The sequence below is a fragment of the Polypterus senegalus genome, chromosome 10 (assembly GCF_016835505.1).
Source record: "Polypterus senegalus isolate Bchr_013 chromosome 10, ASM1683550v1, whole genome shotgun sequence".
In the NCBI taxonomy this organism is placed as follows: domain Eukaryota; kingdom Metazoa; phylum Chordata; class Cladistia; order Polypteriformes; family Polypteridae; genus Polypterus; species Polypterus senegalus.
This window is the reverse complement of record NC_053163.1, coordinates 81,890,296-81,914,013: the sequence shown is the minus strand read 5'-3', so window position 1 is coordinate 81,914,013 and position 23,718 is coordinate 81,890,296. Positions and strand designations below refer to the sequence as shown.

Sequence of the window (23,718 nt, the reverse complement as noted above, 5' to 3'; positions counted from 1 at the left end):
TTCTCTTCCTGTGAATTCCCTGTGTGTGCAGAGAGACAGAGACACACACAGGTGCGTGCGACAGACAGACACACAGGCCCGCCCAAGAGACAGACAGACAGACAGACACACGCACGCACACGCGCGTAGGCAGGCCCACGCGAGAGACGGACAGACACGCCCGCCCGACAGAGAGACACACTCACACACACACAGGCTGGCAGGCCCACGAGAGAGACAGACAGACAGACGCACGCACGCACGAGATGGACAGACGGACAGAGGCACGCACGCAGGCAGGCAGCCCACGCGAGAGACAGGCACGCAAGCACACACACTTGCGCACGCAGGCAGGCCCACGCGAGAGACAGGCACGCATGCACACACACTTGCGCACGCAGGCATGGCCCACGCGAGAGACGGACAGACACGCCTGCCCGACAGAGAGACACACTCACACACACACAGGCAGGCCCACATGGGGGACAGACACGCACGCACCCCCTCAGGCCCGCGACAGAGACAGACACGCATGCACACACACACAGGCGCATGCATACATTGTTGCAATGTTACTTTTCTTGGTTGTTTATTAGATTACGGATTTTTCAGATGTTCATTTTTTTCCCTGTGCTTAAAACTCATTAAAAAAGGTGTTTTTAGCGAGCGGGTCGTAAGGCTATTGCGCGAACTGTTGCAGTGTTAGTTTTCTCTGTTGTTCAAGGTTTTCTTAGTGTTATTCCATGTTTTTATATTTAGTTTACTATTACGCTGTGCATTCAATGGTATAATTAACTATATTTGTGCTTAAAATCTTAAAATCTATACTAATAAAAGGCAAAGCCCTCACTCACTCACTCACTGACTCATCACTAATTCTCCAACTTCCCGTGTGGGTGGAAGGCTGAAATTTGGCAGGTTCATTCCTTACAGCTTCCTTACAAAAGTTGGGCAGGTTTTATATCGAAATTCTACGCGTAATGGTCATAACTGGAAGCAGTTTTTCTCCATTTACTGTAATGGAGATGAGCTTCAACGCCGTGGGGGCGGAGTTTCGTGTGACATCATCACGCCTCCCACGTAATCACGCAGTACATAGAAAACCAGGAAGACCTCAAAAAGCGCTGAAGAAAACATGCATTATATAATTGAGAAGGCAGCGAAACAATAAGAAGCGAGCGAAAGTGACATATACAACCATATTGATGAGTTCTGCTACTTCGGAAACAAAGCACGATGTAAACCTACACTTTAAATTAAGTTCATTGACAGGCTGCGCTGGCGTTTGTAATTTAGTGCCTGCCCATATAAGGCCGTCCGTCAGCGGCAATCCAATAGCAAACTGCCACGGGTAAATATTCACGGGTGAAGGACTGTGCTTATGGAGAGGAAGATGAGATGGTCAGGGTGGTGTTTGACACAAACTCAGCGAAACTGCGAGAGAAAGTTTTAAGTGCCAGGACTAAGGTAACATTAAATACAGCCATGGACATAGCACGAGATGGCACCAGCACAGCTGGGAACCTTCGATGCATGTACACCGAGTGGCTCACGGAACTGACGCAGTACAGATAAAAGGCAACAGTTCCAAAGAGCTGAACAAAACCGAATTACACAATTGAAAAGGCAGCAAAAATATGAAGCGTCTGATACATACAAGCATATTCATAAATCCAACTACTGCGGAAACAAAGCACACGTTGGAAAAAGTCAATGTCCCGCTAAAGGAAGACAGTGTAAAAAAAACCCGTGCATGCAGTGTGTCAGGTCTCAGATAAAGAAGAAGACGAGCTGTTTATTGATGCAGTAAGAAACGAATCGATGAATGAAACCTGTCATCTTTACAACGATTGACAAACACGGAATGTAACTTGAACACAACACATCCTACAAATACGAACCTGATTGAAAGAAATAATGATAATCAAATCCTTGATGACAGCAACACTCAGTAACACTCACAAAACAAATACTGTATATTGACAGTCATGTTACGTTATTTTTAAAATGTTCCCTTTTCTTTTTCATAGCTTCTTTAACACACTATGTCTCCGCGATACGCGGGTATATATATATGTATATATATATAACCCGATCTACATACTCGAATAATGGATACTTTATTCGCCATCAATGATTGTTTTGGTAAAGCCATACTCAGTGTATTCATTAGATGAACGGTAAAAAGGTAAGGGCAAGGGAGGATGACTTATTGAGGCATGCAGGCTGTAGTCTTGCGTCAACTCTATCTGAATTGCGCGATCACATTTGAAAAAATATATCTTTTCAAGTTCTATTTAGTCCATATGTGTCAAACTCAAGGGCCGCGGGCCACATCCGCCCGGCGTAATTATATCCGCCCGAGATCATTTTATATACTGTATTATTGTTATTAAAGCCCGGTATATGAAGCGCTGGTAACACAATAAACTACAGATCCCATAATGCAGCGCTTCAGCTGCCTTGCCGAACAGTTACCGCGTTAATCAAGTCTACCTTAAGATGCTGCAAGTTATTGCGAAGCTAGCTCACACGATGCTGAAGAGAAAAGTTGATTCTGAAAATAGAGCCTTTAAAACCGATGGGAGGCTGAGTATATGTTTACTGAACCCGTGTGTCTCATTTGTGGAGCTAATGTGGCTGTAATTACAGAATTTAATCTAAGACGGCACTATAAAACAAAACATCAGGGTAACCTGAAAGACCTGAATGCAATGCAGAAGATACAGAAAGCAGAAGAATTAAATAAGAATCTGACACTTCAGCGGACGTTTTACCCGTGCACAATCACAAAGTGATTTCAATTGAGCTGCTTTTATGGGAGACACAACCACTTGCCCCACTTTCCCTATTACCAAGTAATGTTAAACCAAGTCGTCACTACGGTGTTCCCAAATCGCACTTTGCTGATAAACTGAGCGCACTGAGTTTGCAGGCGCTTTGGTGACTTTGAAGAACAAAAAAAGTCCGTCTACATGCGGCTCGAACCTTGTGCATGTTTGGTAGCACATATCTGTGTGAGAAGCTCTTCTCAGTGATAAAGACTAACAAAACAGCACACAGGAGTCGCCTCACTGATGAGCACCTGCAATCCATCCTGAGAATCTCCACAACACAGAACCTCACACCAAACAGAAACGAACCTGTTGCCAAAAAAGATGCCAGGCGTCCAGCTCTAAAATGACATATGAGCAAAGACAACTGAATGATTTGATTTGTTATTGCTGAAAGGAACACATTTTATTTATATTTCTAGGTTTTGTTATGCAGCATGTTCATATTTGAATTTGTATAATTTTGACAGGATATATTTTTATGGAGAGCAAAATCTTTTGGGATATTTAAAATCTAAGTTTATTTTTATAAAATATAAAATTACATAAGAGTAAAGAAATTTGAATGTTTGTTCTTTTAATGTTTACTTTATTTCTAACTTGTATAATTTAGACAGGATATATTTTTATGGAGAGCAAAATATTATAAGTTGTTTAAGGTTTGAGTTGATTTATTCAGGAATAATATTCCTGTCTGTTTTACCATTCCTACCAAAGATATTTCTGTCGACTAAATAAAAATTCCTTCTATTTAAAATTTAAATAGAACTTGAACAAATACGATAGTTCATAATATCCACGCAGACTTGCACGTAAGAGCGGGTGTCATCCGTTTTAACAAACAGCGTATTGCACTGATACGAAATAGCTGTGTGTGTATATATGTAGATATGTATGTATATGTATATATATGTGTGTGTGTATGTATATATATATATATGTATTTGTGTGTATATATGTGTGTGTATGTATGTGTGTATGTATATGTACAGTGGTGTGAAAAACTATTTGCCCCCTTCCTGATTTCTTATTCTTTTGCATGTTTGTCACACAAAATGTTTCTGATCATCAAACACATTTAACCATTAGTCAAATATAACACAAGTAAACACAAAATGCAGTTTTTAAAATGATGGTTTTTATTATTTAGGGAAAAACAAAATCCAAACCTACATGGCCCTGTGTGAAAAAGTAATTACCCCCTGAACCTAATAACTGGTTGGGCCACCCTTAGCAGCAATAACTGCAATCAAGCGTTTGCGATAACTTGTAATGAGTCTTTTACAGCGCTCTGGAGGAATTTTGACCCACTCATCTTTGCAGAATTGTTGTAATTCAGCTTTATTTGAGGGTTTTCTAGCATGAACCGTCTTTTTAAGGTCATGCCATAGCATCTCAATTGGATTCAGGTCAGGACTTTGACTAGGCCACTCCAAAGTCTTCATTTTGTTTTTCTTCAGCCATTCAGAGGTGGATTTGCTGGTGTGTTTTGGGTCATTGTCCTGTTGCAGCACCCAAGATCGCTTCAGCTTGAGTTGACGAACAGATGGCGGACATTCTCCTTCAGGATTTTTTGGTAGACAGTAGAATTCATGGTTCCATCTATCACAGCAAGCCTTCCAGGTCCTGAAGCAGCAAAACAACCCCAGACCATCACACTACCACCACCATATTTTACTGTTGGTATGATGTTCTTTTCTGAAATGCAGTGTTCCTTTTATGCCAGATGTAACGGGACATTTGCCTTCCAAAAGTTCAACTTTTGTCTCATCAGTCCACAAGGTATTTTCCCAAAAGTCTTGGCAATCATTGAGATGTTTCTTAGCAAAATTGAGACGAGCCCTAATGTTCTTTTTGCTTAATAGTGGTTTGCGTCTTGGAAATCTGCCATGCAGGCCGTTTTTGCCCAGTCTCTTTCTTATGGTGGAGTCGTGAACACTGACCTTAATTGAGACAAGTGAGGACTGCAGTTCTTTAGACGTTGTCCTGGGGTCTTTGTGACCTCTCGGATGAGTCGCTCTGCGCTCTTGGGGTAATTTTGGTCGGCCGGCCACTCCTGGGAAGGTTCACCACTGTTCCATGTTTTTGCCATTTGTAGATAATGGCTCTCACTGTGGTTCGCTGGAGTCCCAAAGCTTTAGAAATTATTTATTAACAAGGGGGCAATTACTTTTTCACACAGGGCCATGTAGGTTTGGATTTTTTTTTCTCCCTAAATAATAAAAACCATCATTTAAAAACTGCATTTTGTGTTTACTTGTGTTATATTTGACTAATGGTTAAATGTGTTTGATGATCAGAAAGATTTTGTGTGACAAACATGCAAAAGAATAAGAAATCAGGAAGGGGGCAAATAGTTTTTCACACCACTGTATGTGTATATGTATAGATATGTATATATATATATGTTTGTGTGTGTGTGTAAATATATATATATATATATTTATATTTATATATATATATATATATATATATATATATATATATATATGACAACAACACTCATCACTCACAACAGTGACAAAACAATTACATTGACAATCATGTTACGTTATTTTCAAAATGTTTCCTTTTCTTTTTCATTGCTTCTTTAACACACTACTTCTCCGCTGCGAAGCGCGGGTATTTTGCTAGTATATATATATATTTACATACAGTTCATATGATCTGGAACAGATTAATTGTATTTACATACAATCCTATGGGGGAAATTACTTTGGTTCCACTGTATTACTTTCCGACAAAATTACAGGCATTTTACGGAAATAGAAACCAGTGTTACTGAGAGAAAATTAAAGGCACACAATACAGTGACGCATATTACAGCCACATACAAGGTCCCTTGCCATTTAATATAGACTGTTCCTACTAATGTTTATGCACTACTGTTCTAGCGCCCGTTATTGTAACTGGCTTAATGTCTAGTTTCTAATATTATTCCTTCTGTATTCATCTTTAAGAGCAGCAAGTCTGTCTCAGAGTTTTTTGCATTCGGAATTGGCAGCTGTAGCTTTTCCATCAGTGGTGGATGCTAGATTTTCTGCTGTTTCAATTCAAGTCGTGAATGTCTGCTTAACATCCTCCAGCTGATCGGCAAGTGTGCTCAGTTTACACTCATTTTCCTGAATGTGCTCCTCAATTTTTTCCAGCATACATTTAAAGGCCGCCTCAAAGTGATTATATATGCATTTCTCCAAATCTTTATTATCTTGTTGCAGCTTTTGCAGCTCGTAGGCGCCTTTCTAAACACTCAAGGACACTGAACAATAGATAAAAAAAATAATAGCAGCTTATTACTTACCTCTGCACCATTCAATAATACTTATCAACTCCCTGTCGATTGACATTTGACTTGGGTTTCTAACTCGTTGACAGAAACATGTAAATCAAATGGTTATATTCTTGAATAAAAGCTCACGTGTTTATTTGATATTTGGACTAAAGTCTTCACACATTATACACTTCACTTCATTATTAGTATAACATGGAAAAAAATTCTGCTTTAGGTATGTGTTCAGCATTTCTTGCGTTTCCTTTCATCCTACACTTACCCAGATCTTTGTAGACAAAATAACAATATACTGTATTATTTACCCTATACAACTCCAGGCAGCTCACATGCAGATAAGTACCCTTGGCTTGAGCTGAGAGAACTTTTTGCCAAACAACTACAACATTTATTTATATAGTTCATTAATTTAATACAAATAATATAGCTCAAAGTGCTTTACATGATGAAGAATTAGAAAAAAAGACAAAGTAAGAATTAAAATAAGAGAACACTAATTTATTCTCACGTACAGTATGAACAAATTTTGAAACAGTATAAACAATATAAAAATAATGAGTTGTGTTCGTACTAGTAACCATTGTATCAAGGTCTCTATATTGAACTGGCTACATGTGAATTTAACTTTTCTGTGGTTTTAAAGTCCTAGATGTATTAGTTTTGCCAATATGCAGACATATAAGAAATATCTGCACGTGTGAAAAAAATAAACATATAGCATTAAGTATGTGCTTCCTTGCTTTCTTGTTAAATAAAATTAGTTTTAGGTGAAGTAAAATCTGAAATTCATCTCTGCAGGTATTGATGGAGTGGTTAGCACTTCTGCCTCACATTTCTAGAGTCCTGTACTTGAATTTCATTTCTGGATCCTATTTGGAGTCTGCATATTTTTCATACATCTGTGTGGGTTTTACCTCTATCTGTGCAAATGGGCCCTGGGGACCCCAGTCACAAATATTATATAACATGCTTGCAATTTGTGTATTTTATATTATGGGCTTTCCACCCTGTAATACTGTGAAATCCGTAACGAATCCGAATGTTTGACATAAATAAGGACAGAGCAGTTTTTACTAGAATTTTCGCAGGTGATGTAACACTAGTAGTAGTAGTTTTCTACAAAAATAAATAAAATCTTCTCACAGGCTATTTCTGCACTCATAAGAGCCAACAATGAGTTTCCTGAGTCATATGCGGGGTTTCAAGAGCAAATTTGTATAAGTGTAGCTCAAGTCATGTTGATGAGCATGCACTGGCACAGCATGTTGCTGCACCCACTATACGATTGAACAGCTTGGGACCCCGGTTGGCAATCCCCCCAGGCAGTCACACACATGGACCAGTCCCACCACCCAGAAATGACCATCTGTCTACTACAGCCAGTTGTTATGTGGGTGTCCCCTTGGTCCAGCCTCTCAGGTCCGGACCAATGAGGATCCTGTGAGCCAGATCACTCTCTGGGAATCGCGCCACATGGCTGTAGTGCTGTAAGTAACACTTTCTCTCATTTTGGACTCCATTAACAACCACTCGCTCGTCACACCAGCAATAACCAAGGATTCTCTGAAGAGACACAATACTAAAGAAGTCCAGTTTTTGTCTCAGGTCACTGGATAGCATCCATGTCTCACAACTATATAGCAAAACAGGAAGCACCAAGACTCTAAAGACTTGGACCTTCATTCTTTTGCAATAATATCACGAGTGCCACACACCCCCTTTACAGCGACCTCATGATTCTCCATGCTCTCCCAATGTGTCTATTGACTTAATAGGAAGAGTCACCAGAGACATGAATGTCACTTCTGAGGTAAGTAAACCTCTCAACGGGGTTGACATTCTCTCCACAGGCAGACACGCTGTTGATGGCTGCCCCCAAGAGGTCATTAAAGGCCTGGATCTTTGTTTTTATCCAGGACACTCACCAGCCCAGACACTCAGACTCCTGGCTCAGTCTCTATACAGCCCTGATCAGAACCTCCATTGACTCCATGAAGATCACAGCATCGTTGGCAAAGTCAAGACCAATGAATCTCTCTTCACCAACAGAAGCCCCACACGACCCGATCCACAAATTTCAAAGTTCTGTCTGAACACCTCTCCATTCTTTTTGAATAATATCTAAGACACCTTGCAGACACCTGCCAAATAGTAATTCAAATGGACTGATGCCGGTAGAAGATTGAGGGGATTCACAAACAGTGAAGGATAATAAACATCCTTCATCTAAGCATGGTAAACATTGGTTCTCAATTTTGTAATTGCAAAGTTCTCACATAGCTGTTTCATTATTCTGGAAGTAAAGGGTGTACCCTGGTGAGTTAAAATTTCCCATGGAATTCCAATATGAGTAAAAATCTCAGAGCATTTGCAATAGCCTGTGAGTTAGCTTTCCACAAACAATATATACTGATAACAATTCTTACTCTTTGGAAGTGGGCCAACAGTGTCCAAGCCAATTATCTCAAAAGGGAAGTCCAAAATAAGCATTGGTGAAAGGATAGCCGTAGAGGATCTATAAGTGGTGTGACAGATAGGGGGTGCTTTCGCTCCCTTGAACCCCTGTCCACAACTCCAGACACCAGGTAAAAGTCCAAAATACGACTTTATTCAATCGCCACAGTGCACAAAGCACCCTCTCCTCCACTATACTCATTAAACAATCACCAGTCACAAACAATAAACAATCCTCCACTCCCAGACGCGTTGCCACCCTTCCACTTTTTATATATCCTGACCCGGAAGTGTTCCAATCCCCAGTCCATGTGACTCTCAATTGCTTCCGGGTCAGGTACAAGTCCTTTCTTTTCACCCCGGAAGTCCGTTGCTCTTACTTTGACAAACTTCTGGGTTAAAGGGCACAAATAGGTCTTTGTGGTATCCAGCAGGGTCTTGTATAAAAACTGCATGTCCCATGAGTCCCTGCTGGTCTTCGGGGCACCTCCATACTGCATGGAGGGCTCCATCTGGCAGCCTGGGGGTATTGGCCGGGATGACAAGCCGGCCACATCTCACAGTGGAGACAGCCTTACAGCCAGGGCAAGACTTCTCTTGCACAGACTTCCACATCTCTCTCCATATTCAGCCAGTAAAACAATTTTGAGGCATGATCCCTTGTTTTCTCCATGCTGAGATGACCATCCAAAATGTGTATGAGCAATTTTCAACACAATCTCTTTATAAACAACTACCAAGTGCTCGAACAGAACACCTTCTATCCATATGGAGATTACCCCATACAGGAAGAAGTTCTGAAGTAAAAAGTGCAGAGCTTTGAAAATTGGGGCCTCCTGCTCCATATAGTAGCAATCATCCACGACATGTGCTTGTTTAAATCCAAACTCTTAAGGTGCTGTCAGCTTGTTGCAAGTATGCAAACACCATCTGTGTGCCAGCCAATGGTTCCTGAGAGCCTGAAGCAGTACCTCCATCTGAGGAGGCTGAAGAAATAAGGACCTGTTTTGAAGAGCCTGCCAGCTGTATCTTCCTCTGGACAAATCTGGTTCAATTTCAAGATGGTTTCTTGAGCAAACCTGTCAACTTCAAGCATCTCCCTTTCTAGTAAAGAAAGAGGTGTTTTGCAGGCAGCCAAGACCTGCTGGAACAAGCCATTCCTCTTCCCAAATAAGGGAGACCAAGTTGAGGAGTCTGAAATTGTAGTCTAAACTCCAAAGAAGTTCCTTCCCTTATACTTCAGAGGAAGCCAATAGAGACCCTAAAGTTCTCTTTTCTCAAGGATTTAGAGAGGACCTGAGAGCAACACACCACGGCCAAGCTGATCTGTATGGACTGAGAAGATGAGAGGCAAATTTCCACATCGGCATCTTCTGCCCGTGGGATTGGCCTGAGGCCTCCCTCCAGTGATGTCAGTGACTCCAGGAGCCTGGGCATGAACTTGAGAAGACAAAGAAGGTGTTGGCATCATAAGTTACTGTGAAGTAAGGAAAGGATGAGCCAGAGGCTGGTGAAGAGGAGAGAGGCTCAAGTGACTGGGCATCAGACAGGGACGGGATGGTTTGAGAGGAGTAGGAGCCAGACTATTGTAGCCCCTCTGCCTCCATGTAGCTTGATTCCCTTCCAATCTGTGGGTCAAATCCATCAGTAAACTGACATTGTTCCGGAGAATCTCATCATCGCTTATCCCAGGTAACGCTATGTCAGTAGCGAGCTTTTCTATCGTGCACTTGAAGGAGTCTCCATAGAACCAGCTTTGGATAAGGTTCAGCAAGTTGCACTTGCACCCAGATAGGGTGATTAGGGTCGATCTGCTACACCGGAACTTACGCCCCTTGGCCAGGGAGGTCATAGCATAGCAGCAGGAGATCATAACCATCATGTATCTCAGGAGGGAGGTTTCACATAACCTGCAGAGCGTTGCCAGTGAAAAAATGGGCCACAATAGCAGCCACGTTTCACAAGTCACAGGACATCAACATGACCATTCATTCAAAGCAAAAGAGGAAACACTCAATGTCATTGGAAGAAGTCATCTTCACAAGCTTATCCCTGGGATGGATAGGTGCTGGAGGGCTCAAAGGCACATCCTCTGGGTCAGAAGTGGGGGGGACGGGGTGGACATGCTGATGCTGTTAAGGATCCTTCTATGCAACACCCAACTTCTGGTACCACTTTTCAGTTTGGGTCTCTGAGTTGCACAAGAGACAGGAAGACCAAGTTTCCAAGGAAATGATAACTTTAATGCTGAGAAGGAAGAAATAGTCTCAAAGGTGTATTCAAAATATGCATTTTCTTCAGCACAAAGCACACAGGTTATAGCTCCCTTCTTCAGATTAAAAAAACACAAAATGTCTTCGTCAAGCTGGTTCAGCAGCTGGAAAGCAGCAGCTGGGGCAGACACACACTGAAGATAACAGGAGAGGACGGGAGAGTGAGAAGAGAAACAGGTCAGCGCTTTTCTTTAAATGTTCTAAACAATGTGGAGAAGCACATTATGCATAAGCCTGCAGACCTACAGCTGATCCCAGAGAGAGCAAGTTAGGAGTGTGCTTGCTTCACATTAACATACTGATAGTAGATATGATAGTAATAATAATAGCAGCTCACTACTCAAAACGGGAGAGCCTGGGCTCAAACCTGCAACCTCTTGATTACTAGGCAGTGGTTCTTACCTCTGCACCAACCAAACAAACACTTTAGTTCTCTGTCAATTGATGTTGGGGCTTGGTTTATTAACTCATTGACAGCAACATGTTTAGTGAATGATTTCTTTTTCTTCGGCAATATTCTTGAATAAAAGCGTACTTGTTTTGTTATACCTTTTGAAAAAGTGTTTATTTGATATTTGGACTTCAGTCTTCGCACATTATGCACTTCACGTCAGTATTTTGTCATTATTACTATAAAATGAAAAATGTTTCTGTTTTAGTAATGTTTTCAACGTTTCTTGCCTCACATTTCCTGTCATCCTACCTTTACTCAGATCGTTGTAGACATGGACCACGCATTAAATGTACAGTATATATTCCAAATAACAATATATTATTTGCCCTATACAATTCTGGACACCTCACACTCAGATAAACAGATTTGAGCTATGAGAATTTAGCATCTGACTTGACTTCAACTGCCTTGGTGGAAGAAGGAATGGCAGGCTACTTGCTGTTTGTGCTGATTGACACATTTGCAAAACAAAAACACAGATGACAAGGTGCAAAAGAATTTAAGGTGGCCCAGCATTATAACTTTTTTCGTAGGCTTCAGGGATTCTAGTGTTAAGAGAGAGTTTTCTAAAGGGCAGTTGTGTTATTTTGACAATGGTTTACTGTTTACTGAGTGTCAGTGTGCAGCTGCTGGCTGTAAGCCGGATTAAATGTACCAGATTGGCTACCTCGCTGTCTTTGAGCAGCTACTGCCACCAACAGAGATGGTAACAATATAAACTGCTCAAAAAAATTAAAGGAACACTTTGAAAACACATCAGATCTCAATGGGAAAAAGAAATCCTCCTGGATATCTATACTGATATAGACTGGGTAATGTGTTAGGAATGAAAGGATGCCACATCGTTTGATGGAAATGAAAATGATCAACCTACAGAGCCCTGAATTCAAAGACGCCCAAAAATCAGAGTGAAAAAATTATGTGGCAGGCTAGTCCATTTTGCCAAAATTTAATTGCAGCAACTCAAAATTGTACGCAGCACTTTGTATGGCCCCTGTGTTCTTGTATTACATGCCTGACAACATCGGTGCATGCTTCTAATGAGATGACAGATGGTGTTGTGGGGGATCTCCTCCAAGATCTGGACCAGGGCATCACTGAGCTCCTGGACAGTCTGAGGTGCAACCTGGTGGCATTGGATGGACCAAAACATAATGTCCCAGAGGTGTTCTATTGGATTTAGGTCAGGAAAGTGTGGTGGCCAGTCAATGGTATCAATTCCTTCATCCTCCAGGAAATGCCTGCATACTCTCACCACATGAGGCCAGGAATTGTCGTGCACCAGGAGCCACTGTACCAGCATAGGGTCTGACAATGGGTCCAAGGATTTCATCCTGATACCTAATGGCAGCCAAGGTGCCTTTGTCAAGCCTGTAGCGGTCTGTGTGACCCTCCATGGATATGCCTCCCCAGACAATCATTAACCCACCACCAAACTGCTCATGCTGAATGATGTTACAGGCAGCATAATGTTCTCCATGGCTTCTCCAGACCCTTTCACTTCTGTCACGTGCTCAGGGTGAACCTGCTCTCATCTGTAAAAAGCACAGGGCACCAGTGGTGCATCTGCCAATTCTGATATTCTATGGCGAATGCCAATCGAGCTGCATGCTGCTGGGCAGTGAGATCGGGGCCCATTAGAGGACATGGGGCCCTTGGGTCACCCTCATGAAGTCTTTCTGGTTGTTTGGTCAGAGACATTCACACCAGTGGCCTGCTGGAGGTCATTTTGTAGGGCTCTGGCAGTGCTCATCCTGTTCCTCCTTGCCCAAAGGAGCAGATACTGGTCCTGCTGATGGGTTATGGACCTTCTATGGCCCTCTCCAGCTCTCCTAGAGTAACTGCTTGTCTCCTAGAATCTCCTCCATGCCCTTGAGACTGTGCAGGGAGGCACAGCAAACCTTCTGGCAATGACACATATTGATGTGCCATCCTGGAGAAGTTGGACTACCTGTGCAACCTCTGTAGGGTCCAGGTATCGCCTCATGCTACCAGTAGTGACATTGACTGTAGCCAAATGCAAAACTAGTGAAGAAACAGTCAAAAAAGATGAGGAGGGAATGTCAATGTCAGTGGCCTCCACCTGTTAAACTATTCCTGTTTTGGGGGTCATCTCATTGTTGCCCCTCTAGTGCATCTGTTGCTAATTTCATTAACACCACAGCAGCTGAAACTGATTAACAACCCCCTCTGCTACTTAACTGACCAGATTAATATCCCATAAGTTTCATTGACTTTATGCTATACTCTGATTAAAAAGTGTTCCTTTAATTCTTTTGAGCAGTATATATGCAGATACACAAGTGATAAATTAATTTGAAAATGTGTACTGTGAAGGTAGGGCATATGTGAATTACATTTTATCATTTTTTCCAAATGTACAGGTTCTGAGAATGATTATAAGCATCTCTTTTTTCTTTTTGTTTTGTTTTTGAATAGTATCTTCTTTTTCATTGACCTTGTATTTATATTCATACTAGTGACTGGTAGCCCGATCGAATTGGCTACAAATTCTACGTTTGTGAAATCCATACTTTCTCTGCAAATAATTATTTGTTTTTTTAAGTCCCTGAAATGATTTTGTTATCATAGCTTGTGCTTAAAATAGACCTTTTCGGCCGATGTAATGAAGAGCTTCCTGTTTAAACGGGGCTGCGAGAAAGTGAACTCAGCTGTTCAGTGCACCTCATTTGATTTTTTCCGGCAAACAAATTTTCAAAACAAACCGTATTTTACGACTCTGATCAGAGTCGGAGTAGTAATTATGTTGGCGTGGTCATTTTAGATCTGAGATCGGCTAAAATTTAAACAATGTCCGTTGTTAATACCCAGCCGTCATTACTTAGTTTGCCAATAGATGTCAGAAGGACGGATGCCAAAACCGAACTGCCCAAAGATGGATTTTGACGTACCAAGCAAATGGCGATACGTTCTAAATTACCTACGGTTCCGGAGCTGTCGAAGGGTTTAAAGTCAGTTGACAATGTTAGTCCTGGAAAGTATGCCCCACCAAACCAACATTCCAAAAACCAACCGAACTTACTGTTATCTGCACGAACCAACACTGACTTACTATACTCAGCCGTCCAGCGGCGTTGCTGAAGCATTCGAACATTCTTAGTCAATCATGCATTACTGCGTCCGAGTTTACCACGTTATGTTCTAACTACAGAGGCAGAATCCCATTGCATGGTTCTAACTTGTATTGAGTCGAGGTATTGACGCGAACACTGTACATACTGGGTATTGACACGTACACCATACATGCGGATAGTATCAAATTATATATAAGGATAATGAGTTATATTCTTGATGTCTGGCAACTCTGAAAGCAGTTGGTGTATCTATGCATGAGTTGCAGCACTATCAAAATGGTGCAGTCGGAAAGAAATAAAGATGCAGTTTTTCAGTCCTCCCAGTGCTTGTAACATCATCTATTCAACACTGCCGTACAGTGAATGGCAAACTGCCAATAGCCAACTAAATTGAAACCTCCAAGAAGTTAAAAGGAATGATTCATGCTAGAGTGATATTTTGTGCAAGAGCTTCTAAAAAGCAATAGTTAATCGTAACTGCCCACATCAGTGTGTTTAATTCTGAGACAGCTATAAATACATATAAAGTTCATATATCATATATCAAGTACTGTCTAATCCTGATTATATTAACCAGATAATGATTAATATTTTTACAAAGTTTATATGGAGTGCATACATTTATATTGATGCAGAATGCTAATTCACAAAGCATTTATTTTACCAGAGAGAATGCTACAAATGACAGTAGTTTTTTTTTTTAAACGTGCAGAAATACTCTGAAAGACCTTGAGTTCATGCTGAGTGATTTATTAGAAAGACTAAGGGCATTAAAATCAAATAAGTCACTGAGGCCAGATGGTATTTATCCTCAAGTTCTCAAAGAAATAATTGAACTCATACTGTTAACTTTTTTCATCAGTCTCCATGGACTAGAAAAATATGCTTAGACCCTGCATAAGAAGAGTGACTAGGGAAATTAATGGTGGTTACTTTAATATGTGTAACAGAAATTCATGGAAATATGTAAACTAAGATTGGAGAACATTTACTTTAACAAGTCAATTTTTTTTTATTTTAAATATACTGTATGTCATTAACCATGAAAATGTCTAAATTGTATGTTTTCAGAAGCTCACTTTATCATATTTTAGATTAAAAAAAAAAGAACTCTTTTGCAACAGAGATTATTTTAGTGATCTGAGTGGTGTGTAATTGTAAAAATGTAAAAGGTGTTCCAGGTATTGTATGTCTGCGGTGGGCTGGCACCATGCCCAGGGTTTGTTTCCTGCCTTGCGTCCTGTGTTGGCTGGGATTGGCTCCAGCAGACCCCTATGACCCTGTAGTTAGGATATAGCGGGTTGAATGGATGAGCTGGTAACTTAAAGTGCAGTTATAATAACATGCAGCAACTAACTGGGTAAGAAAATTCCTCATTTTTATAAGTCATTTATATTAATAAATTAGAAATGTTACAGAAAGTATAGACATAATTAATTGTTCAACTATACACAATATGTCACCTTCTTTTTCCGTTGGATGTTCCCGTTAGGGGTTGCCACAGCAGCATGGAAGAGGAAGGGCTACATACCAACTACCTCTGAGTATGAGCCTCTGCTCTCTGTTTTACAGCTGAGGATAGGCTGAGCCAGTGATGCAAGGAATCCGCATTATATACTCAGTGGGGCTCTCCCATCCAACATTTGCTGCTATACAGCTATTTGATGTCATACAGGCCTCATAAATCATCATAGGAAACTGGGAAAAAAGTTTGTCTGATCCAGCCTCATGGCAGATTTTCAAGGAAATGTTTAATGGACAAGGTCACTGGCAAAACTAGCAAATTTGCTGTGAAAAATCCATTGGTGTATTTTGTTTATCAACACTAGTCACCACATAGCCATCTTGTTTAAGACTGAAGAGGTTCAGTTCCTTTATACTTTCAAATTAACCAAGGTTCACGGTTTCCTGAGGAACTTTACATGGTAAAAACGTTCATGACTCTCAAGATATACAGTACCTAAGCTGAGCTACAGATGAAAGTGCATGGTGCTAAGATTTGTTTAATATACCAAATTTTCCATTTTTCATGCACAACTTGCTCAGACAGACTATGTATGATAGAATTTTAAAACATGCAATGGTGAAGGGCTGAACATTTTACAATTTAGAGGGAAGTCATATTACTGAAGAGATTCAAATATCTTGTGAAGTGTGATTATATAGTCTGAATTAGATGATGATTTCTGCGCATTTTTCTATTAGAATTTAGTTGTATACTTGGATAATTATTTTATATATTTATTGTGTATGCTGTTATATTTATTTTACTATATGTTTTTCATTTACTTGCATTAGTTTTTAATTTTATTTGTTTTATGTAATCACATCTTAGTTTTTTTTTTTTGTTTGGATTTAATTTCTTTAACCTACCTTCCTTTCTACAGAATATACAAATAAAAACATTGGCTGATGATATGGTAAGGTGTTTGGTTCTGTTATGTAACTTTTGCATGCTTTTTCTTTTACTGCATGGATTAATGTGCTGGGCTTCAGCTTTTGTGGATCTATAGACAAAATTTGCATTGTTGAACCAAATGGTAATTTTGCATTGTGCTAATATATATTTACCTGCTTGTGGCTTTGTTTTTATATCCACAATTTTGTTTTGTGAAGCTCAGTTTATTGCACAATTCTTCCAAAAAGCATGCATACATGCGTTTACTCTACCATGTTTTTTGCATGTGTTTTGGAATGTTGTGAACTTTTACATACATATTAAATGCAAAGTGTATCGGCTGTTTTATTGTCCAGAAATATGTCATTTCATCTAATGCTGGCTATTCCATCTTTAATGCTTCTGATTAGAATATTATACTTGCCATCTATTTAGCCCTTTATGACTTGCCAATATAATTGCTTAGAATGACGAAGTGAATATGAAAGACTCCCAGGATTGTTTGGGTTTTTCCAAATAAACCACACTATACTCATAAATGTCCCTTTTATTATGTGTTATAGAAATAAATAACATTCTCCTGTGTTTTGTTTATTTGTTGTTTAAATGGCAGTCATGAAGGGTTTAAATCTTCTAATATTTTTTAACATTTTTTTTTACAGCACAGAGTCTTATAAAATCTCTTTACATTGGACTACTGGCCATTTTGTAACAGATAATCCTAACACTCTGTTGTACATCCTGTTCCATATTGTAATATCCTTCTTTGGAAGGTTATTTTTTTGTCATGTCAAAAATAATAAATGCCTTTTATAAATATTTATACATGCATGCATAACAGAGAGTAGTGCTTCTTTGAGACAAAAGTCAAAACCTATAACATGTTAAATATAAAATGCATGTAATGTATTCATGCCTTGAAACCTTAGTATATTATGTGTCCTAAATGCAGAACTATTGATAAAGCTGAAATAAATTACTATGAATTTGCTATTTATTTCAGAAAACAAGATATATATATACTGTATATATATATATATATATATATATATATATATATATATATATATATATATACAGTATATATTTATTGCTTTAAAATCGTTTTAAAAATTATATATGCAAACAGGCAATATTCATGATTTACAGTAATATGGTTTAATTTATTGCAGAGATTATCACTTTACTATTTAGAATTTATGGTTTCACTTACTATGTTTTTAACTGCCTGTGGTTCCAACCCTGCATTTTTTTAAAGAGGTGATTTGTGGATTTACTGAGTGGTCCAGAATTTACTTCAAAATGTGGCAGTGATGTTATTTGAAATATTTTAGCACTGATCTTTGACATCCCAGTGTCTTTAATTCATCAGAATTGCCTCTAAAAAAAGGTTGGCACAATAGTTACCATATAGTTGAGTGCTTGTTTTTAAAACAAATGTACATATCAAAAAATGTTAATTCTGAATCATGTATTCTATTTTCAAATACATCATTCTTCAGTTCCTGGTGCTAGAATATAGTTAAAAACCACAAAGTTTAGGGAACATTCAGTTCAGCTTTTTTGGGTTTGCTGCAAAAAAGATAACAACATTCTTTCCATGGGTTCAGGCAAAAATGGTTCAGTGGCAGCCAGAGGACATCAATCTGCAACATCCACATTAACCTTTAATTATTAAGTAGACTGAATAATAAGGTAATTCCCATTTTATGTCAGTGTTAAAAAAGTCATAGTTTAATATGAGACAAATTCCCTTATAATGGTTCATTAAATTAAAGATGCTATAAAAACAAGTTTCAAAGCTGTGTGTAAGCATTAATGGCATAAAAAGAAAACCTGTCTTCTGAATAGAGTATGGGAATAAGGGTGTAAATAGCACCTTTGATTTTTTGCCAAATGTCCCTTTAGTAATGTTTTTTGTAATACTGATATAAAATAGCAGTTGAAATAATTTATTTACCTTAAAGGTAAGTAACTATTTAAAAATATTCTGTGGATATAAAGAAAAGTGTATAGTGGTTGGGTTTATCATGAAAAACAATACTTGTAGTAGAAGGCTTTTTATTTTGTATAATTGCAAAGTTTGTGGTCCTTGGATTTCATTAGCTGTTTATTCTGATCAAACATTCCTCCCTAGTTCTTTTACTAAGTCTGTAATTCCCTATGTGTTTATTATATCTTAACTAGAACTTAAAACAGCCAGCTGACCTGCAGGTCACCAGTCAGATCCAATCACCCCCCTTTGACTGTTAGTTACAGTCGTTGACTACAGGCTAGGCAATGTGGACTGACTCCTCCAGTTTTAATATGTGGATTTATGCCCACTGGAGCAAGCAGATACAGTACATAAATAAATATGCATGATATATATACGGTGTTTAAATAAATAGGTCAGGAGTGGATAGCATTATATAGGATTATAGGATAGTTTAATAATGTACAAAACCTAATATAATATGATGTAAAGGTAACCTAAGTACGGCAAGGTTATGCCAGAAAAAAGAAAAAAAAAATAAAACACAAAAAATGCATTTCCGTGACGATACAGAGATGAACTATAAGAGAATGTTTTTAGGACTGTTGCCTACATTTTCCAAGCACAAATTTTACTGACGTCCAGCTTACACAATTTTGGAAAATAAAAGAAGATTGAAAAAAATAATTTTCTTGTTTTGTGAATATCATTTTTTTTAAGTTAGTTTCTATATTTTATAGAGCATGTGTATACTTTACGTATCATATACCATAGCAGAAATGTTAAGGCTATACAACTGTGAGTAGTTTTATAAACCCATTGTAATAAGATCATATAATTTGTCAGGCCTAAATTTACAATATGTCTGTTGAAGATTCATAGTTTATTTTTATTAATACGAATTACTTTAGTAATGTATAAAAAGAGTCATACACTATACGAACTTCTCTGTTCATCTTTATAAAAAAAAAATTGGAAGAGAAAGACAGAAATAAGGGTTTACAAACTGATTAATGAACAAAGTTTATCCAGTGTCTACCCTTGTTATATCATATCTAATTGTTTGTTAATAAAATTTTAAATCAACAGACCTTTGTAAAACACAATAATAGCTAATGTACATTATGTACTTATGTATTTTGATTTAGTTATTTATTTTTGTTATTATTTGGGGACATGTGTAACAGTTTTTTTTTTGTCTCTTTCTTAATAGCGAGACAGAATTACCAGTTTCAGAAAATCAGGTGCTAAACGGGAGAAGCCTGTAATTCAGCATCCAATAGATTCACAACCCACAGGGAGTGAGCTGCCCTTGGTACAACCATTTTTTGATGAGCGGTCCATGAATTTGTCTGAGAAAGAGATTGTTGATCTCTTTGAGAAGATGATGGTAGGTACCAGCTAATCCTGGTGTAATTTAATTGTTTGTCTGTTTTTCAGTAAAATTATGTTAATGTAACTTCTGTTTATGACCTGAAGAGCCTTTTAATTTGATGTGCTTTTGAATAAAATAATTTACTGTTATTTACTAAACAGAAGAAATTTACGCTTACAGGATTGGAAAGATTTTACACTGTTCAAATAAGAGATCTGTGTGAAGTACATTTGAAATTCTAAGCAAGAAAGCTAAATGTACAATTATTTCATATAATCATTTACAGCAATTTAATATCTTACGTGAAGCCTTAAATTCATTTGTACAATAGTAGAAACCCATTTGAAGATTAGGCTGAAGTTCTTTTAGACAAATAGACAAGATTGAAGAAGGGCCTGTCTTCAGAATTTGAGGAATTCAAAAAGGCAATAAGGCTTTTATTTATAATGGAGAAATGTCATGGTAGAATTTAAATAAACTATCTAAAGAATAGACTGTTAAGATAAAAAAAAAGATTTTGGGTCCTAAAATAAGCAGTATTTCAGTTAGTATTTTCACCTTTTACAAAAAGTTAAAAAAATATTTTTACAATTATAATGAATATATTAGATCAATGTATTGATTTACTCATGGGCTGATGAAAGTATTAAAAGTACATTGTATCACATTTGAGATGGCAAAGTGTTGTTTTATGCACTGTATGTCATTAACACTAGAACTAGAATTACCAGACCCTAAGACAAAACTCGTAGATCCGACCCACCTCAAATCCGTTCGCACCTCTGCATCAGCGTCTTTTGTCCTGTAAATGTGCAAATAAAGACAAGCAGCCTGGTACCCCATCCCCCCACCACCACAGAATGTGCACAGTGTTCTCCCAGCTCATGCCTTGATTGATTATCTGGGAGTGAAGTGCTGGAGTTTTAGAGTGGAAATAATAGATCGTTATTTGGAACACATGTATTTCATGTGTGTTCCGTTTCTACAATAATCTGTGTAAACACATTGTTAAACAGAAACATTTTTCATATTTTAGTAGTAAATGACACAATGTTGTCATAAACTATATAATGTGTGAAGCCTGAGGTCCAAAAATCAAATAAACACTTTCAGAAAAGGTTCAAGGACAATACAACAGCTTCCGTGGCATAGCAGTAAAATTTGCTGACTTGTAATCAAGAGTCCCCGGTTCGATCCTGACTGCCTCCTATATTTGCCGTTTTCAGGAGTAATTCTAGTGTTAACAGAAAGAAGCAATTTGTACTTCATCTCCAGTTTCATTGAAGAGTTGGGTACATGTAGCTTAGGAAGATTTTAAGAATGTATATTTAATCCCTGGTCTTTACATTTTACCACTTGGCTGCTTTTCTGGCAAGCTCTAATCGTTTTTAACCACACAGCGCAGGATGGAGAGTAGTTGTTAGAGTTTAGCATTAGTTCTGTTCAGTCTACTTTACAACATTGATTTACTGCAAAGATTTTCAATTCAGTTCAATTTAAAATACAAAAAAAACTTAATTTGTCTCATACATAATATATAAGTGTAAGATGCATTGACATGTAAAATTAGTCTATACCTAAAACTCATATAACTGGGCTAAATAAAGAGAAAGACTAATAATAATGTAGTAAGAGCCAAATGGAGGCTAAATAAAACAAGTGCTCAAATTGAAGAGAATTTAACATTACAGAATACCGTTTTCTAAATTAAGTACTTCGATATACTTTGTTCATAGCAGTAACAGCAGTGTATTTTTAGAAGACTATAGAATGTGTTGAGAGTAAAAAAAAGATGTAAGAGATAAATGAAACTGAAATATACTGGTTGTAAATATACTATCAGTTGTGATAAAAGGTTGTGAATAGCAATGTGCTATGTGGACACTGAGTTTCTATGAGCAACAACTAAATTTGAAATGAGAAATTCTCAGACATATCTTCATTGAGAAATTTAATGGTCTGTGGTAAATACTCTTCCTTAGTCTCTCAGTTTTTTCCATGAGGCTGCAGAAATGCTTGCCTGGTTTCTAAAGACAGAATAGACATTACTGGGATGGACAATGACTTTGATGATTTTGATTTCCTTGTGCTTCCATCACCTGGTATAAAGATTCTAAAAGTAGTGAAGAGTTGAGCTGGTAGTGTGCTGTGCCAAGATTGTTACTCTCTGCAAGGCTTTAGCTTCTTGGACCAAGCAATTGCCAAACCAAGATGTGATGTTCAGTATCTGCATACGTGCCCGAGTACCAGTAAAGAAAGCTTTTTGGATGACATTAGGAAACTTTAAACTTTGTCAGTTGCTTGAGGTGGTTCAGGTGCCGTCTAGCCTTATGGATATGGGAATTTACTTTGACAGATATGCACTGCAACATACCTTAGCTGTTCACTCTCTCTCCGTCTCTACTTGAGACCCACCAATGCTGAAAGGGAGAAGGTTCTGTGTTGCTTTCTGCTAAAGTCCACAACCATATCTTTGGTTTTAGTCATGTTCAAAGAGACACAGTTCACTTGATACCATAACACTAGATTCTGAATGTCTTCCATATAGGCTCATCATTATTACTGATGTGACTCAATACCACTGTGTCATCCGCAAGTTAGACAATGGTGTTGGAGTTGTATCTGGCCACACAGTCAAATGTGTTGGGGGGGATTACAGTATTGAAAGCAGAGCTGTAGTTTTTGCATGGCATTTTTACATAGCTTCTCCTATTGTTATGAAGATGTGAGTGTGTGGTATACAGAATAAATTTGAATGGTAGGCAAACTGGAGTTGGTGGATAATTTAGGGAACAGAGGTGCAGATGAACGAAGATGTCAGGCTATGGGCCAATAGTCACTCAGGCAAATAGGCTTGTTGATCTTGGGCATAGTTACACTAATTAATGTATTGAAGCATTTTAGAATTACAGAGTGAGCCAGGGATCAATTTAAAATGGAAGTAGACAGTGCAGGTAACTGATCTACACAGGATCTCATCAGTCACCCAGAAATACTGACAGGGTAGGCCTATATTAGGCACATCTAAAACATAAAGGCAACATAGGCTTCCATCAAGATAATCTTATAGATCAATTTTGTAGAACGCTGTTTCAGTTATAGAGTTTATAATCTCATGGAAGCTTACAGGTGAACTTGTGTGTTTTTTTTTTGTTTTTTTTTTTTAATGTTTTGCTTCTTACTCAGTGTTATCACTTAAAACAATATTTTGCATTAATTCCCATGTTGTATAGTACACTGGAGAATAATTTTAATGAAAATATTTTTATAGTGTATTATTAAAATAAATACAACACTTGAACAATTTGTAATATTACTATAGTGAGGAATTGAAAGCATGACAAATTTGACAAATAGTTATAAAATCCACAATGTATGCCAAGTTGGCATTGGCTTCCTGTTGGAAATACCCTGGGTCTCCTCTGAACTCTGCTTTGTGAATCAATGTGTTGACTTCTGCTATTTCGCTGATTTGGAGCTGGTGGCTGATTGGTGTCATGATTATTTTTAAATATGTTCTGCCTTACCACTTAGGCTTTTAGGTTTTTACCAGGTAGTGCAGCTGCTGTCCTCTAATCTTCAAAACAGATTA

The 23,718-nt window shown here is 38.2% G+C and overlaps 1 protein-coding gene across 8 annotated transcripts in view; it reads left to right on the top strand.

Moving 5' to 3' along the window:
• diaph2 (diaphanous-related formin 2) overlaps positions 1 to 23,718 on the top strand; it is a 1,278,655-nt gene that overhangs the window by 104,154 nt on the left and 1,150,783 nt on the right. For 7 of the 8 annotated variants that reach the window (XM_039766009.1, XM_039766012.1, XM_039766011.1 and 4 more), the window contains 2 exons: positions 16,766 to 16,798; positions 19,965 to 20,141. In XM_039766009.1, the coding sequence (XP_039621943.1) occupies positions 16,766 to 16,798; positions 19,965 to 20,141 (210 nt within the window). The remainder of the gene's footprint in view (positions 1 to 16,765; positions 16,799 to 19,964; positions 20,142 to 23,718) is intronic. The other variant, XM_039766010.1, reaches the window with a different exon arrangement.